Source organism: Lampris incognitus, chromosome 5, assembly GCF_029633865.1.
Source record: "Lampris incognitus isolate fLamInc1 chromosome 5, fLamInc1.hap2, whole genome shotgun sequence".
NCBI classification, from domain to species: domain Eukaryota; kingdom Metazoa; phylum Chordata; class Actinopteri; order Lampriformes; family Lampridae; genus Lampris; species Lampris incognitus.
The window spans coordinates 5,384,435-5,400,139 of NC_079215.1; the positions used below are offsets into that span (position 1 = coordinate 5,384,435).

At 48.8% G+C, this 15,705-nt stretch overlaps 1 protein-coding gene and 1 pseudogene across 1 annotated transcript in view; one reads left to right on the forward strand and one right to left on the reverse strand.

Moving 5' to 3' along the window:
• Positions 1-3,309: 3,309 nt before the first annotated feature.
• LOC130112369 (protein disulfide-isomerase A3-like) lies at positions 3,310-7,796 on the forward strand (annotated as a pseudogene).
• Positions 7,797-10,400: 2,604 nt separating this feature from the next.
• Positions 10,401-15,705, reverse strand: part of LOC130113293 (synaptogyrin-1-like) — a 64,115-nt gene continuing 58,810 nt past the window's right edge. Inside the window, exon 4 of the mRNA XM_056280874.1 lies at positions 10,401-10,616. Coding sequence (XP_056136849.1) covers positions 10,401-10,616 — 216 coding nt within the window. The remainder of the gene's footprint in view (positions 10,617-15,705) is intronic.

Genomic DNA, 15,705 nt, shown 5'->3' on the forward strand with positions numbered 1-15,705 from the left:
AATGCTATAATGCAATTTAAAATGCAGTTTCTACTGTTTCCATCAAATTGCAACCCCCCTCCCCCAAGATCAGGTGGAGGGGTCCTCAGGGTAGATCAAAAATACGCAGGGGGTCCAGGACCCCAAAAAGGTTGAGTACCACTGAACTAGAAGAACCCCGCTACAATGTAGCGGTTTGGTTCTCCGCCCGTCTAAATCTCCCTCCTCTTCATCCTGCCAGCTAACCGCCTTCCCCCTGCCCCTAAACCCCCCCCGCTCCAACTCCCTCCCCCCAAATGCTCAGAATCATCTGAAATGCCGAGAAAAGTGGTTTTTAGCCATTTTTAGAAGAATGCATAATTATGCATAATTATTATAATTATATTTTAATGTTCTGCTATTTTTCTGGTCCTCTCTGGAACAATACCTACCACCTCCAAAAAAAAAGAGGATCATGAGTGCATTTTTGCAAAAATGCATATATTTTGCATAATGCCAAAACATTTCTAAGTCCCAGAAAAAAAATGTATATAGGTGAAAAGAAATCAGAGATGCTCAGAATCATCTGAAATGCCGAGAAAGGTGGTTTTTAGCCATTTTTAGAAAATGCATATTTTGCATATTTATGCATAATTATGCATAATTTTAATTGTCTGGGATTTTCCCCTTACTCTCTGAGACAACACCTACCACCTCCAAAAAGAATTAGGATCATAAGTGCTGTAGTTGTCGGTCCCGCTATCTACACTAACACCACACACACACACACTACGAAAATATATGAGTAGATAGAAAATAAAATATAAAATAGAATACAAAATATATTAAAAACAAAATTCTGTTCTTTTTCTCTTCTCTTCTTTTTTTCTTGTTCTTGTTGTGGTTGGGTTGATTTATTAATTGATTTGCTTACTTCATGAATGTGTTCTTGTTTTTTTTCGTTTGTTTGTTGATACTACAAACAGTTTTAACAGAAATATATTTAAAAGTGAGCAAACGAATATTAAAGAAATGGACAGATAATAGAAAATCATCAAAACCTACAACAACTCCTATCCTCCAGTACAGCCCAGAGCACCTATAAATAAATAAATAAATAAAAAGTCCAAGACTAAAATAAAGACTGAAACTTGCAAATCTGAAATCTCTGCAACCCACAAGGCCTCAATCTGAATCATGTTCATGTCATTGAATCACTCCTTTTTCCCCCACTTATAAAAGTGTCCTTTTAAACTGAGTTGAGCTGAATGCTTTCCTCTCTTGTAACTTTCCCAAACATGTTGCTATTGTCTTTCTAAACCTTCTTTAACAACTGTGAAATTCCCTTTTACAATAAAGATCATTTCATCTGAATTGTTCCCCATTCCCCATTTAACGTGGCGGCGGCGGCGGCTGCTATTTCACCCCCTTTCACGTGTTTGGGATATGAGTAGTCCGCCTCACGTCCCATTTTCTCTATTCTGTACAAGCAAGCTGGTATCTCATTAACGAGGTCTGGGCAGCTTCAGAGCGAGCCTGCTCGAGAGCAACGAGAGCAGGAGCAGAGGTTACGCAACCCAAAGTGCCCAGAGTAACTCAGATGCAGTGGATGAAATGCAATGTGTAGTCCACCCCCCCCCCCGTTGTACCTTAAACCAGAGAAAACCAACCACGTTCTCTTCTCCCACTGTGCTTAGGCCTGTACATCCATCGGTAACAATACGTACTGGAAATAAGAATTCTAATGTGTATGTATATATATATATCTCACACACACACACACACACACACACACACACACACACACACACACACACACACACACACACACACACACCGATCAGCCAAAACATTAAAACCACTAGCGGGTAAGTGAATAATATTGATTATCCCCAGATAGCATCCGGATGTGGGCCACTTCAGGCAGTGATGCTGGTCTTCTTCTGGTCCTGACAAAATGGATGTGAGCCTGAAGTGGCCCACATGTATAACAGCAAATATGGCCCAAATATGCCAAATCACATGTGGGCCTTTTTTTGGCAAAGACGCGGTGCTCTGGGCAACATGTGGTCTGGATGTGACCCTGAAGTGGCCCGTGTGGTAAATGGTGAATATGGCCCAAATACCACAACACAAATATGGCCACCTTTGGCAAATATGTGGCACATGCGGCACTGCTATGGCTTGGTTCTGGCCCAGATCTGGCAAACAGGAGCGGACCGCCCAAGTGCCATCATTCCACGCGGTATGTGGGCCGGACGAAAGTGTCGGGTGTGGGGCGGGTCCGGGCCACAGCAGTTTTGCTATCTGGGCTATTTGTAGCCTTGTATTGTAGTCTGCAAATAAAGACATTTGTGAATGTATGCATGTAACCCCCTTATCCAGTTTATCTCTCTGCCAGACCGCCTGGCCAATATTGTCCAGGTCCCCCCTCGTGCCGCAAAACAGCTCTGACCCATCGAGACATGGACTCCACAAGCCCTCTGAAGGTGTCCTCTGGTATCTGGCACCAAGACGTAAGCAGCAGGTCCTCTAAGTCCTGTAAGTTGTGAGGTGGAGCCTCCATGGATCGGACTTGTTTTTCCAGCACATCCCACAGATGCTCGATCGGATTGAGATCTGGGGAATTTGGAGGCCAAGGCAACACCATGAGCTCTTTGTCATGTTCCTCAAACCCTTCCTGAACCCTTTCTGCAGTGAGGGAGCTTTACCCTGCTGAAAGAGACACACTGCTATCAGGGGGGACCCTTACCATGAAGGGGTGTACCTGGTCTGCAATGATGCTTAGGTAGGTAAAAGAAAACGTAATCCGCCAGACCAGGCCGCCTTCTCCACTGCTCCGTGGTCCAGTTCTGACTCTCACGTGCCCATGGTAGGAGCCTTCGGTGGTGGACAGGGGTCACCATGGGCTCTCTGACCGGTCTGCAGCCACGCAGCCCCATACACAGCGACTGGGATAAGCGGCTCGGCTAATGGATGGATGGAAGGTTAGAAGCATTTTTTTTCCCTTCCAGGTTGGAAATTGGCACAACCACCATTTCCACCTCCATCCAACAAGAATCCCTCCCCCCTCACCCTGAACCGAAAGGGCCGGTAGCCCTCCGAAACCCCAAACACCCAGATGGTGAAGCGACTTCCGTCCCCGGTTTATCTCTGCCAGCATCACCGTCACCCCCCCCCCCCCCGAGCTGATGGAACGAATCACACGCAACAATGTTGCACTTTATGCTAATAACGTGTCGAGTATTATCGTCATATCTAATCATCTCACAAATTATTGACTCATTTACACACATTGATTCATATCATTAATTTATCATGTGGGTATACGTTAGTTACATTTTGACAAACATGGGAATCCATCTGCAGGTAATAATCCCTTAAAACGAGGAAGCACCGAAATCGTCCCAAAGCGAACTTGATCATCTTGGACACGACGGAGATGGAAAGTTTAACCCGGGTTTTGCGGATTCAATTTACCGGCTGAACGTTTGGATGCCGGAAAACAACGCACAAATGTGGGGGCACAAATCAGCGTCCCCCTCGCTTATTGTGATCTGCTTGGAATAAAGGCCCCCGGTCAGGGGTCCTCCGCTCGTCTGCTTCCCTGCTCTTCAGTCCTCGTCACGTCCCCTTTGGCCTCCTTCACGTCTCTTCCCGCCAGACTCTGAGAGCCCCCTTCACCCAACACTGTATTCTGACAACCAACGTGTTCTCTGTGTCTAACCGTCCTGTTGTACAGGAGCAGTGGGCAGCTGCAGCGCCCGGGGACCAACTCCAGTTCTTCTTTCCACTGCCTTGCTCAGGGGCACAGGCAGGAGTATCAACCCTAACATGCGTGTCTTTTTGATGGTGGGGGGAAACCGGAGCACCCGGAGGAAACCCACCGCAGACACGGGGAGAACATGCGAACTCCACACGGAAAGGACCTGGGACGGCCTGGGGTTCGAACCCGGGACCTTCCTGCTCTGAGGCAACAGCGCCGACCACTGGGCCACCGTGCCGCAAGCTGCCATTTTACTGTTTCCTTACAGCTGAAAATAAGGCACTTGCACACAAATTCATTTACAGACAGACGGATGGACAGGCAGAAGGACAGACAGACAAGTGACAGACAGACAGACAGGCAGACAGACAGAAGGATGGACAGATAGACAGACAGACAGAAGGACAAACAGAATGATGACAGACAGAAGGACAGATAGAAGTACAGATAGACAGATAGACAGATAGACAGAATGACAGACAGACAGAAGGATGGACAGATAGACAGACAGACAGAAGGACAAACAGAATGATGACAGACAGAAGGACAGATAGAAGTACAGATAGACAGATAGACAGAATGACAGACAGACAGAAGGATGGACAGATAGACAGACAGGCAGAAGGACAAACAGAATGATGACAGACAGAAGGACAGATAGAAGTACAGATAGACAGATAGACAGAATGACAGACAGACAGAAGGATGGACAGATAGACAGACAGACAGAATGACAGACAGAATGATGACAGACAGAAGGACAGATAGAAGTACAGATAGACAGACAGACAGAATGACAGACAGACAGAAGGACGGACAGATAGACAGACAGACAGAAGGACAAACAGAATGGTGACAGACAGACAGACAGATAGAAGTACAGATAGACAGATACACAGACAGACAGACAGACAGACAGACAGACAGACAGAAGGACAAACAGAATGATGACAGACAGACAGACAGACAGACAGACAGACAGACAGACAGACAGATAGATAGAAGTACAGATAGACAGATAGACAGACAGACAGACAGATAGAAGTACAGATAGACAGACAGACAGATAGAAGTACAGATAGACAGATAGACAGAATGACAGACAGACAGACAGAAGGACGGACAGATAGACAGACAGACAGAAGGAGAGACAGAGTGACGGACAGGGAGACAGGCAGACAGAATGACAGACAGACAGACTGTCAGACAGGAGCACAGACAGACAGATAGAAGGACATATAGACAGACAGACAGGCAACTACAGACAGACAGACAGACAGATGGAAGGACAGACAGATAGACAGACAGGCAGACAGACAGGCAGACAGACGGGTGGAAAGACAGACAGACAGACAGACACACAGAGATGTTGTCTTGCTTGTTTTTCATTTCTTGTTAGCCACATTGCTGAACGAACACGCTGGAACTCTAACGCTGTATGTTGTAGTCCTGCCAGCAGAGGGCGATAGAGTACACTGATGTGCCACTTTGCTGCATTTCCCCACAAAGTGCAACCCGGTGGGAATGAACCAGAAAAATAGAGGGGAAAAAACTGGAAACAAGTTAAGTTTCCTAATACTCTGTGATAGTTTTATAGGCTGTGTAATCTGAGATTGTTTACCAAGAGACGCAAGTTTGAGAACTCTCAAATCGTTGTAGATGTGAAGTGAAAAAGTTAGAGGGAGACTAACACGTGTGCATTTGCACACAGTTACATCATTCTCCGTCTCTCTGCTCTCACAAATGCCCATCAGACACAACAGACTGCCAATGGCTTTCCCAGACAGCATCCGGATGTGGGCCACTTCAGGCCCTGACGGTCTTCTTCTGGCCCTGATGGATGTGAGCCTGAAGTGGCCCACATGTGTAATAGCAAATATGGCCCAAATATGCCAAATCACATGTGGGCCTTTTTTGGCAGAGATGTGGTGCTCTGGGCAACACGTGATCTGGATGTGACCCTGAAGTGGCCCGTGTGGTAAATGGTGAATATGGCCCAAATATAACCAAACAAATATGGCCACCTTTGGCAAATATGTGGCACATGCGGCATTGCTATGGCTTGGTTCTGGCCCAGATCTGGCAAACAGGAGCGGACCACCCAAGTGCCATCATTCCACGCGGTATGTGGGCCGGATGAAGTGTCGGGTGTGGGACGGGTCCGGGCCACAGCCGTTTTGCTATCTGGGTTGACACCGTCCTTCAGTGATGGATGGGCATTGCTGGAGGGAAGGCTTGGGGGTCCTATAGTATGCATGCAATGGAGCAAGTCAACAAATAATAATAATAATAATAATAATAATGATGATGATAATGATGATGATAATAATAATAAAAAGGTTTTCATCTTTTTCATCGTATACTTTTTATTGGTTAAAGTTCAAAACATCGAAAACAAACATTTTTACACGATTTTTTTTCTCTCTCTCCAAATCTTACGTTGCTCTTTATTTGAATTCACAGTAACACCACACAGTTGTACATCTACATGGGTATACACATAGTTTGGTCACGTTTTGTCATTGCAGTATTTTCTCTTTGCTTAATCATAACAAGTCTGCCAAAATAAAGCGTCTCTGTACCCTGAAAGCAACACGAAGGACGAGGTGAGGGCCACCCCGTCGTACGTCTCCACGATAACACTCAGTAGACTCTACAGACCATATACTTTTGTCCTCCTCATATCTTTTACAGAGCTAAGCTTAACGCCCTAAAATAAAGTTGTACTCTTTTTTTAACACCCCTTATATATTGATTTTCAGATGTACATATATTTATAGAGATATAGACATACTCAGTGTGAGAAACTGGAGTGACGGATGGTCTATCGAGATAATCACTGCTGTCTGTCAGCCACGTGTTTAGCCTCCATTCAGTCTCCCATAGATGCTTCTAAAATAAATTAAAAAAACTGAAAAGGGGATATACCTGCACTTCAGCGGTGCTCTCTTGTAGGCCACCTGAACTCAAAAATCCATTTGACATTATGTGTGTCACATCTGGGAAGCTCCAAAGTCCCCCAGCATCCAAATACTGGTGGAAAAAGAGAAGACTAAAGGACATTGCCCACTGGGACTCAAGAAAAACGCCCCTGTTCATTTCAATATAACACCCCCCCCCCCAGTGGCGTATAGGCTCACTCAGCGAGCTGTGAATTCCCAGAACACTGTTTTGTTCCCAGGCGTCGACAGTCCTACAGACTTGTATTTTCTATGGGGGGGAAAGGGGTTTTTGCTGGTTTTGCAGAGCAGCGGTGAATACTTCACCTTGCAAGGCAGCTGGATTCGCGAGATCACAAGATCACGCGAATCCATCTCTCGAGGCCTCAAGTTATGGTTGTTCGGTGACTCGGACCAATCAGCGTCCTGTGAGGAACCACTGGCAGCTATGGGCGTGGTTTAGGTGTGACGACAGTGAGAAGTGACTGTTAGTTCGAAAACAACAATGGCAGTTCCTGAAGAGGTTCCTGGATCAGGGTAAGTAGCTGAACTTTGCTGTGGCCAACAGCCACGACATGTCTGAGCTAGGCCTGGAGCCCGGCTCTGGAGAGCTTGCCATGGTGGGAGCTGCACCACCAAAGGAGAAAAATACATCATGACTGAGGAGTTCACTCGTGACGGAAAAGCCCCGGAGAGTGTCCCGCATAACTACTTTGATGGCCAGCTGAAGCGCTACCTCGAGTCAGAGCCCATTCCAGAGAGCAATGACGGACCTGTCAAGGTTATCATGGCAGAGAACTTTGACTCCATTGTCAACGATGAAGCTGAAGAAGTATTCACTGAGTTCTACACACCCTGGTGTGGCCGCTACAAGAGCCTGGGAGAGAAGTTGGCCAACGATCCCAATGTTGGCATTGCTAAGATGTGTGCCACAGCCAATGATGTGCCATCCCCATATGAAGTCAGGCGATTCCCAACAATTTACTTTTCTCCAGCTGGACAGAAGCAGAGCCCAAAGAAATATGAGGGAGATCGCAAGGTGAGCGACTTCATCTCCTACCTGAAAAAGGAGGCCACTAACCCCCCTGGTGGTGCAGGAAGAGGCCAAGAAGAAAAAGAAGTCAGAGCTGTAAAACCCCCCCAACTGGAACTCAACCCCTGCCCCCAATATGAGGAGGATTTAGGAATCCTCACAGAACTAAATTATAGTCCAGTCCTCTTAGTGAACTACCAAATGCGCTGAACCCAAGTCGCCCTCATGTGGCCCACCCTTTGGGTCCTCGCTACGCTGGGAATTCTGTGGAAGGTTGAGAGGTGGTGGCCAGGGCCTGCCTGATGTAAAAACAAACAAACATGTTAGGGAAGAGGGACAGCTTTTGAAAATTTGTGATTATTTCCCGGGGTCTGTCTACTACACTTCAGACTGACGTACTTTGGTTTGCCACCAGTCTCCAGTCAGCTATTGCTTTGTTTTTGTTTTCACCTCGTGGACGCTGCTATAGCATCCGTGATATCAGAGCTGGAGAGTATTTCTTCACTGAAAGAAGGGCAAAGAACGGCACTGAAGGATTTTCTCGATGGTCGAAGAGTTTTTCGCTCTTCTCTTGACTGGCTTCGGTAAGCGATCGATGTGATTGGTTGAAGTTAGCACGTGATACACAGATGGTTCGTCCAATCACTTGCCAAGTATTTTTTTTGAAAGTGCCCGCCCTTTTTCCAACAGTTTCCAAGGACGACTTCCCAGATTACTGTGCCTTTCGGTGTTTGATGGCCGTCAGCTGGCGCTTCCGGTGTGGGCTACAGGTGGCGCTCGACTGTTTCTGGGACGGCGCGTGCTGGCCTTAAGGCTAAACAGGAAGATAACCCTAACAGTAAGGTAGGCCTGCTTTGGTTATGTGTTGCTCAGAATTAGCTGAAGTTCGCTTGGCAGTCAGCACTAAGGCAAGAATGAAGGAAAACCAGCGGCAGTTCTTCGAAGAGACAGAAAGCACACACTGTCCCGCGGCCACCTTTTCACTCACAAAAGCAAAACTAGGTGGACGGACACTGCCACACACACACGCCAACACAATTATATGTTTAAGTGGCTTTATTTCAAAATATCCGCCTCATGGCTTTCCAATAGGCGTATAGTCCAGAGTCTCTAGACTCTATGCCTCTAGACTCTAGAGGACTTTTGTGAGCAGACCACAGCACACCATTGAGGAGGTTTCTCAGCTGAAGCTAGCTAGTGCTGGCTGTTCAAAAATGATGTACTGAACTTTTGCAGGCGTGTATGTGTGTGTGTGTGTGTGTGTGGGTGTTTTAGCTAAGACTGAAAGTAGTCAGTGGTGCTCACAGGATGAAGGCAATCTGGTCACAGGCGTTGCTCTATCTCCGTGCGACTCCAGTTTCAACACTTCACATCCTTCGGCCAGTCCCCCCCCCCCCCAAAAAAGATCCCTCCATCTCTCATCCCAAACCCCTCCATAACACCTCCAACTCAATAATCCAACCAAACTCCTGCCCGTGGATATCACATTACTCAATTCCACCACACCCCAAACTCCACCGATAGCTCCAGCTGCCAAATGACATCGGACTTCTTGTCCCCTCGTTTACCTTTTACCCATAATCCCTCAGCCATTACCCATGTATCCCCCCCCCCCAGATCCCCGGGAGGTTAAGCTACCCAAGTTTGACTTGGAAAACATCAACAGATGGTAGAAGGGCTTACTGTAATAGAGAGTTAGTCCCGTGAGTAAAATGTCACCGACTCCGGCCCTGCAAATACCAATACAATACACTGCAAAAAAAAAAGAAGAAAGAAAGAGCTAATCAGGATATTTTAATTAAGTTTTATAATGCTTATTTGAAGATATCACTAATAAGATATCTACTGGTATGTAGATTATTGTTGCTTGTTTCAAGAAACTGCTCTTGTTTCATGATTAATAGCACTTCTTTCAAGACATTAAGTCCAAGAAATTAAGTCTAAGAAAACCTGGGTTCGAGCCCCGGGGTAGTCCAACCTTGGGGGGTCGTCCCGGGTCGTCCTCTGTGTGGAGTTTGCATGTTCTCCCCGTGTCTGCGTGGGTTTCCTCCCACAGTCCAAAGACGTGTAGGTCAGGTGAATCAGCCGTACTAAATCGTCCCTAGGTGTGAATGTGTGTGTGTGTGGGTCCTGTGTGATGGCCTGGCGGCCTGTCCAGGGTGTCTCCCCGCCTGCCGCCCAACGACTGCTGGGATAGGCTCCAGCATCCCCATGACCCCGAGAGCAGGATAAGCGGTTGGGATAATGGATGGAAGTGTGAGAAAGATTATCTGAATCAAGTTTGTTGTCGGAAGGTTTCTTTCCCCGTTTAGTGAAAATTCCTGAGAACACGTCATGAAACAAGCAACATTATCTGCACGCGGCGTAAGAAAACTCCACCAGCGATAACTTGAAATAAGCATTACGAGACTTAAAACAGGACAAAAACTCCTTGATAAGCTTGTCTTTTCGTTTTTGCACGTGTGAGCAAGAACACTGAACTCATACAGCAGCTGCTCCCTCATCGTAAGGCGGCGTTGGGTCACACTGCCGAAAGTAAATGCTAACATTGAACTGGATAATTGCAAAAAAACACACCCCAAAATCAGTATATGGGTAACTTCACCCGACTACTCCCCAACCCAACCCCCAGCCCCTCAAGCAGATCTTCCCAACATAACCCACCCGCAAGTCTTTCTGACGTCCTTCCCTCTTCTCTTTTTTTTCAGTAGTCCTGGCGTTGGTAGCCACCCGTGCCGTCGAACGCCCCGTCGCTGTTGGTCTGTCCCCCTCTCCCTGGGCTCTCCAGGTCCTCCCCTCCGCTGAAGGCAGTGTAAGGGGCTCCGGCCGCATCCTGACTCGGGTCCGTGTAGTCTTGGGAGAAGAGGGCAGAGTCGGCCCCCAGCTTGTACCTCTGGAAGGCCAAGAAGGACTGGCCCGCCTTTTGGGGACGCAGAGACAGACAGGTGGACAGGGCGAGGCATAGAGTAACAAGAGGTGGAGGGATGGACGGGAGGGGAGGATGGAGGGACGAGTGGCACCGTTGGATGGATTTGTGGATACAAGGAAGGACGGATGCGGAGGGAAAGAAAAAAGATAAACCAAGGAGGTGAGGCGGAGAGGGAGAGCGTCACAACGAAGGAGTTGGAAATGTTACCGGGGAAGGGGGAGTAGGGAGACAAAGAGAGAGAAGCAGAAGTTGATTAGTTTGCTGGAAAGGTTGGCGAGGTCTGTTAAATGAGCCAGAGTCAGTTGCTGCATGTTAGTTCCCAACGGAGCAGTTCATCCGCTCCGTGTCTACCACGAAAAACCCCCCTCACAACACTTCAGACAGAGCTGGAAAAGACACACACTGCAACGAAGCCTCGTCCCGGGGCGTTAGTAAACAAGCGGAGGTGGACCAGCGTACAGGAACTGCTTCAAATCTCACTCTGTGGAGACAATTAGATCTTTTGACAACACATCGGGGGCTCGACCGGGGCAACACACAAGTACATGCAGAGCAGGCCTCCCATGGCACGTATACACACTGGCCCTTGCATAAAGGGAGAGAGAGAAGGAAAGCATAATTGCACAGAGGAGTGAGACAAGAGGGAGGGTTTACGCAGACTTGCAGGGAGAGAGACACGGAGAAAGGGACAGAGAGGGGAGAGTCTTGCAGAGAGGCAGAAGAAAGAGGAGAGAGAAAGAGGAGAGAGACACGGAGGAAGGGACAGAGAGGGGAGAGTCTTGCAGAGAGGCAGAAGAAAGAGGAGAGAGAAAGAGGAGAGAGACACGGAGGAAGGGACAGAGAGGGGAGAGTCTTGCAGAGAGGCAGAAGAAAGAGGAGAGAGAAAGAGGAGAGAGACACGGAGAAAGGGATAGAGAGGGAAGAGTCTTGCAGAGAGGCAGAAGAAAGAGGAGAGAGAAAGAGGAGAGAGACACGGAGGAAGGGACAGAGAGGGGAGAGTCTTGCAGAGAGGCAGAAGAAAGAGGAGAGAGACACGGAGAAAGGGACAGAGAGGGGAGAGTCTTGCAGAGAGGCAGAAGAAAGAGGAGAGAGAAAGAGGAGAGAGACACGGAGAAAGGGACAGAGAGGGGAGAGTCTTGCAGAGAGGCAGAAGAAAGAGGAGAGAGACACGGAGGAAGGGATAGAGAGGGAAGAGTCTTGCAGAGAGGCAGAAGAAAGAGGAGAGAGAAAGAGGAGAGAGACACGGAGAAAGGGATAGAGAGGGGAGAGTCTTGCAGAGAGGCAGAAGAAAGAGGAGAGAGACACGGAGAAAGGGACAGAGAGGGGAGAGTCTTGCAGAGAGGCAGAAGAAAGAGGAGAGAGAAAGAGGAGAGAGACACGGAGGAAGGGATAGAGAGGGAAGAGTCTTGCAGAGAGGCAGAAGAAAGAGGAGAGAGAAAGAGGAGAGAGACACGGAGAAAGGGACAGAGAGGGGAGAGTCTTGCAGAGAGGCAGAAGAAAGAGGAGAGAGAAAGAGGAGAGAGACACGGAGAAAGGGACAGAGAGGGGAGAGTCTTGCAGAGAGGCAGAAGAAAGAGGAGAGAGAAAGAGGAGAGAGACACGGAGAAAGGGATAGAGAGGGGAGAGTCTTGCAGAGAGGCAGAAGAAAGAGGAGAGAGAAAGAGGAGAGAGACACGGAGAAAGGGACAGAGAGGGGAGAGTCTTGCAGAGAGGCAGAAGAGAGAGGAGAGAGAAAGAGGAGAGAGACACGGAGAAAGGGACAGAGAGGGGAGAGTCTTGCAGAGAGGCAGAAGAAAGAGGAGAGAGAAAGAGGAGAGAGAAAGAGGAGAGAGACACGGAGAAAGGGACAGAGAGGGAAGAGTCTTGCAGAGAGGCAGAAGAAAGAGGAGAGAGAAAGAGGAGAGAGAAAGAGGAGAGAGACACGGAGAAAGGGACAGAGAGGGAAGAGTCTTGCAGAGAGGCAGAAGAAAGAGGAGAGAGAAAGAGGAGAGAGACACGGAGAAAGGGACAGAGAGGGGAGAGTCTTGCAGAGAGGCAGAAGAAAGAGGAGAGAGAAAGAGGAGAGAGACACGGAGAAAGGGGTAGAGAGGGGAGAGTCTTGCAGAGAGGCAGAAGAAAGAGGAGAGAGAAAGAGGAGAGAGACACGGAGGAAGGGACAGAGAGGGAAGAGTCTTGCAGAGAGGCAGAAGAAAGAGGAGAGAGAAAGAGGAGAGAGACACGGAGGAAGGGACAGAGAGGGGAGAGTCTTGCAGAGAGGCAGAAGAAAGAGGAGAGAGACACGGAGAAAGGGATAGAGAGGGAAGAGTCTTGCAGAGAGGCAGGAGAAAGAGGAGAGAGAAAGAGGAGAGAGACACGGAGAAAGGGACAGAGAGGGAAGAGTCTTGCAGAGAGGCAGAAGAAAGAGGAGAGAGAAAGAGGAGAGAGACACGGAGAAAGGGGTAGAGAGGGGAGAGTCTTGCAGAGAGGCAGAAGAAAGAGGAGAGAGAAAGAGGAGAGAGACACGGAGAAAGGGACAGAGAGGGGAGAGTCTTGCAGAGAGGCAGAAGAAAGAGGAGAGAGACACGGAGGAAGGGACAGAGAGGGGAGAGTCTTGCAGAGAGGCAGAAGAAAGAGGAGAGAGAAAGAGGAGAGAGACACGGAGAAAGGGACAGAGAGGGGAGAGTCTTGCAGAGAGGCAGAAGAGAGAGGAGAGAGAAAGAGGAGAGAGACACGGAGAAAGGGATAGAGAGGGGAGAGTCTTGCAGAGAGGCAGAAGAAAGAGGAGAGAGACACGGAGAAAGGGATAGAGAGGGGAGAGTCTTGCAGAGAGGCAGAAGAAAGAGGAGAGAGAAAGAGGAGAGAGACACGGAGAAAGGGATAGAGAGGGAAGAGTCTTGCAGAGAGGCAGAAGAAAGAGGAGAGAGACAGAGGAGAGAGACACGGAGGAAGGGACAGAGAGGGGAGAGTCTTGCAGAGAGGCAGAAGAAAGAGGAGAGAGAAAGAGGAGAGAGACACGGAGAAAGGGATAGAGAGGGAAGAGTCTTGCAGAGAGGCAGGAGAAAGAGGAGAGAGAAAGAGGAGAGAGACACGGAGAAAGGGACAGAGAGGGAAGAGTCTTGCAGAGAGGCAGAAGAAAGAGGAGAGAGAAAGAGGAGAGAGACACGGAGAAAGGGGTAGAGAGGGGAGAGTCTTGCAGAGAGGCAGAAGAGAGAGGAGAGAGAAAGAGGAGAGAGACACGGAGAAAGGGACAGAGAGGGGAGAGTCTTGCAGAGAGGCAGAAGAAAGAGGAGAGAGAAAGAGGAGAGAGACACGGAGAAAGGGACAGAGAGGGGAGAGTCTTGCAGAGAGGCAGAAGAGAGAGGAGAGAGAAAGAGGAGAGAGACACGGAGAAAGGGACAGAGAGGGTAGAGTCTTGCAGAGAGGCAGAAGAAAGAGGAGAGAGACACGGAGGAAGGGACAGAGAGGGGAGAGTCTTGCAGAGAGGCAGAAGAAAGAGGAGAGAGAAAGAGGAGAGAGACACGGAGAAAGGGATAGAGAGGGGAGAGTCTTGCAGAGAGGCAGAAGAAAGAGGAGAGAGAAAGAGGAGAGAGACACGGAGAAAGGGACAGAGAGGGGAGAGTCTTGCAGAGAGGCAGAAGAAAGAGGAGAGAGAAAGAGGAGAGAGACACGGAGAAAGGGACAGAGAGGGGAGAGTCTTGCAGAGAGGCAGAAGAGAGAGGAGAGAGAAAGAGGAGAGAGACACGGAGAAAGGGACAGAGAGGGGAGAGTCTTGCAGAGAGGCAGAAGAGAGAGGAGAGAGAAAGAGGAGAGAGACACGGAGAAAGGGATAGAGAGGGGAGAGTCTTGCAGAGAGGCAGAAGAAAGAGGAGAGAGACACGGAGATAGGGACAGAGAGGGGAGAGTCTTGCAGAGAGGCAGAAGAGAGAGGAGAGAGAAAGAGGAGAGAGACACGGAGAAAGGGACAGAGAGGGGAGAGTCTTGCAGAGAGGCAGAAGAGAGAGGAGAGAGAAAGAGGAGAGAGACACGGAGAAAGGGATAGAGAGGGGAGAGTCTTGCAGAGAGGCAGAAGAGAGAGGAGAGAGAAAGAGGAGAGAGACACGGAGGAAGGGACAGAGAGGGGAGAGTCTTGCAGAGAGGCAGAAGAAAGAGGAGAGAGAAAGAGGAGAGAGACACGGAGGAAGGGATAGAGAGGGGAGAGTCTTGCAGAGAGGCAGAAGAAAGAGGAGAGAGAAAGAGGAGAGAGACACGGAGAAAGGGGTAGAGAGGGGAGAGTCTTGCAGAGAGGCAGAAGAAAGAGGAGAGAGAAAGAGGAGAGAGACACGGAGAAAGGGATAGAGAGGGGAGAGTCTTGCAGAGAGGCAGAAGAGAGAGGAGAGAGAAAGAGGAGAGAGACACGGAGAAAGGGATAGAGAGGGGAGAGTCTTGCAGAGAGGCAGAAGAGAGAGGAGAGAGACAGAGGAGAGAGACACGGAGAAAGGGATAGAGAGGGGAGAGTCTTGCAGAGAGGCAGAAGAAAGAGGAGAGAGAAAGAGGAGAGAGACGACGAAGAGGCTGAGAGCGAGATGGAGAGAGAGAGAGAGAATGTAGAATGTAGTTTGTTTAAGCCCTGGGTAGGGCCGTCACGAGCATTGGCGTTTTAGTTGACGATTAATTGCCATGCAAATAATCGCGATTAACGATTTAATTTCTTTTCTTTCGCCCCTCCTCCACCCCCCCCCCCCCCCATGAGCCGCCTGTCTCTCCAAGTTCAGCGAATCGGGTCGGGTGGTTGATCCGTAGGTTTCGTTTTTACATTTGTGGTATTTGCTGTTTGCCGGCGCTAATTCGCCCCTCATGTGCCGGGGGCGCGACAGGATGACGTCACTAAAAGAGCGCCGGTCAAACGACAAACGGCGGAAGTACCGATGGGAGGTGTGGCTTTTCTTGTTAGTCTCATCAAGCCGCTTTGATACTGTAGCCAAGTTGCTACCACGTCAGAATTGTGCCAATTGTCCTGTTTTACCCATCAGGCACTGCGTGCAGATTGTCAGTTGTTATTAAATGTTTTGTAAGTGGTTTTATGTGGTTTTATGTGATTACTATTTGTTGCGGCGTAATTGCA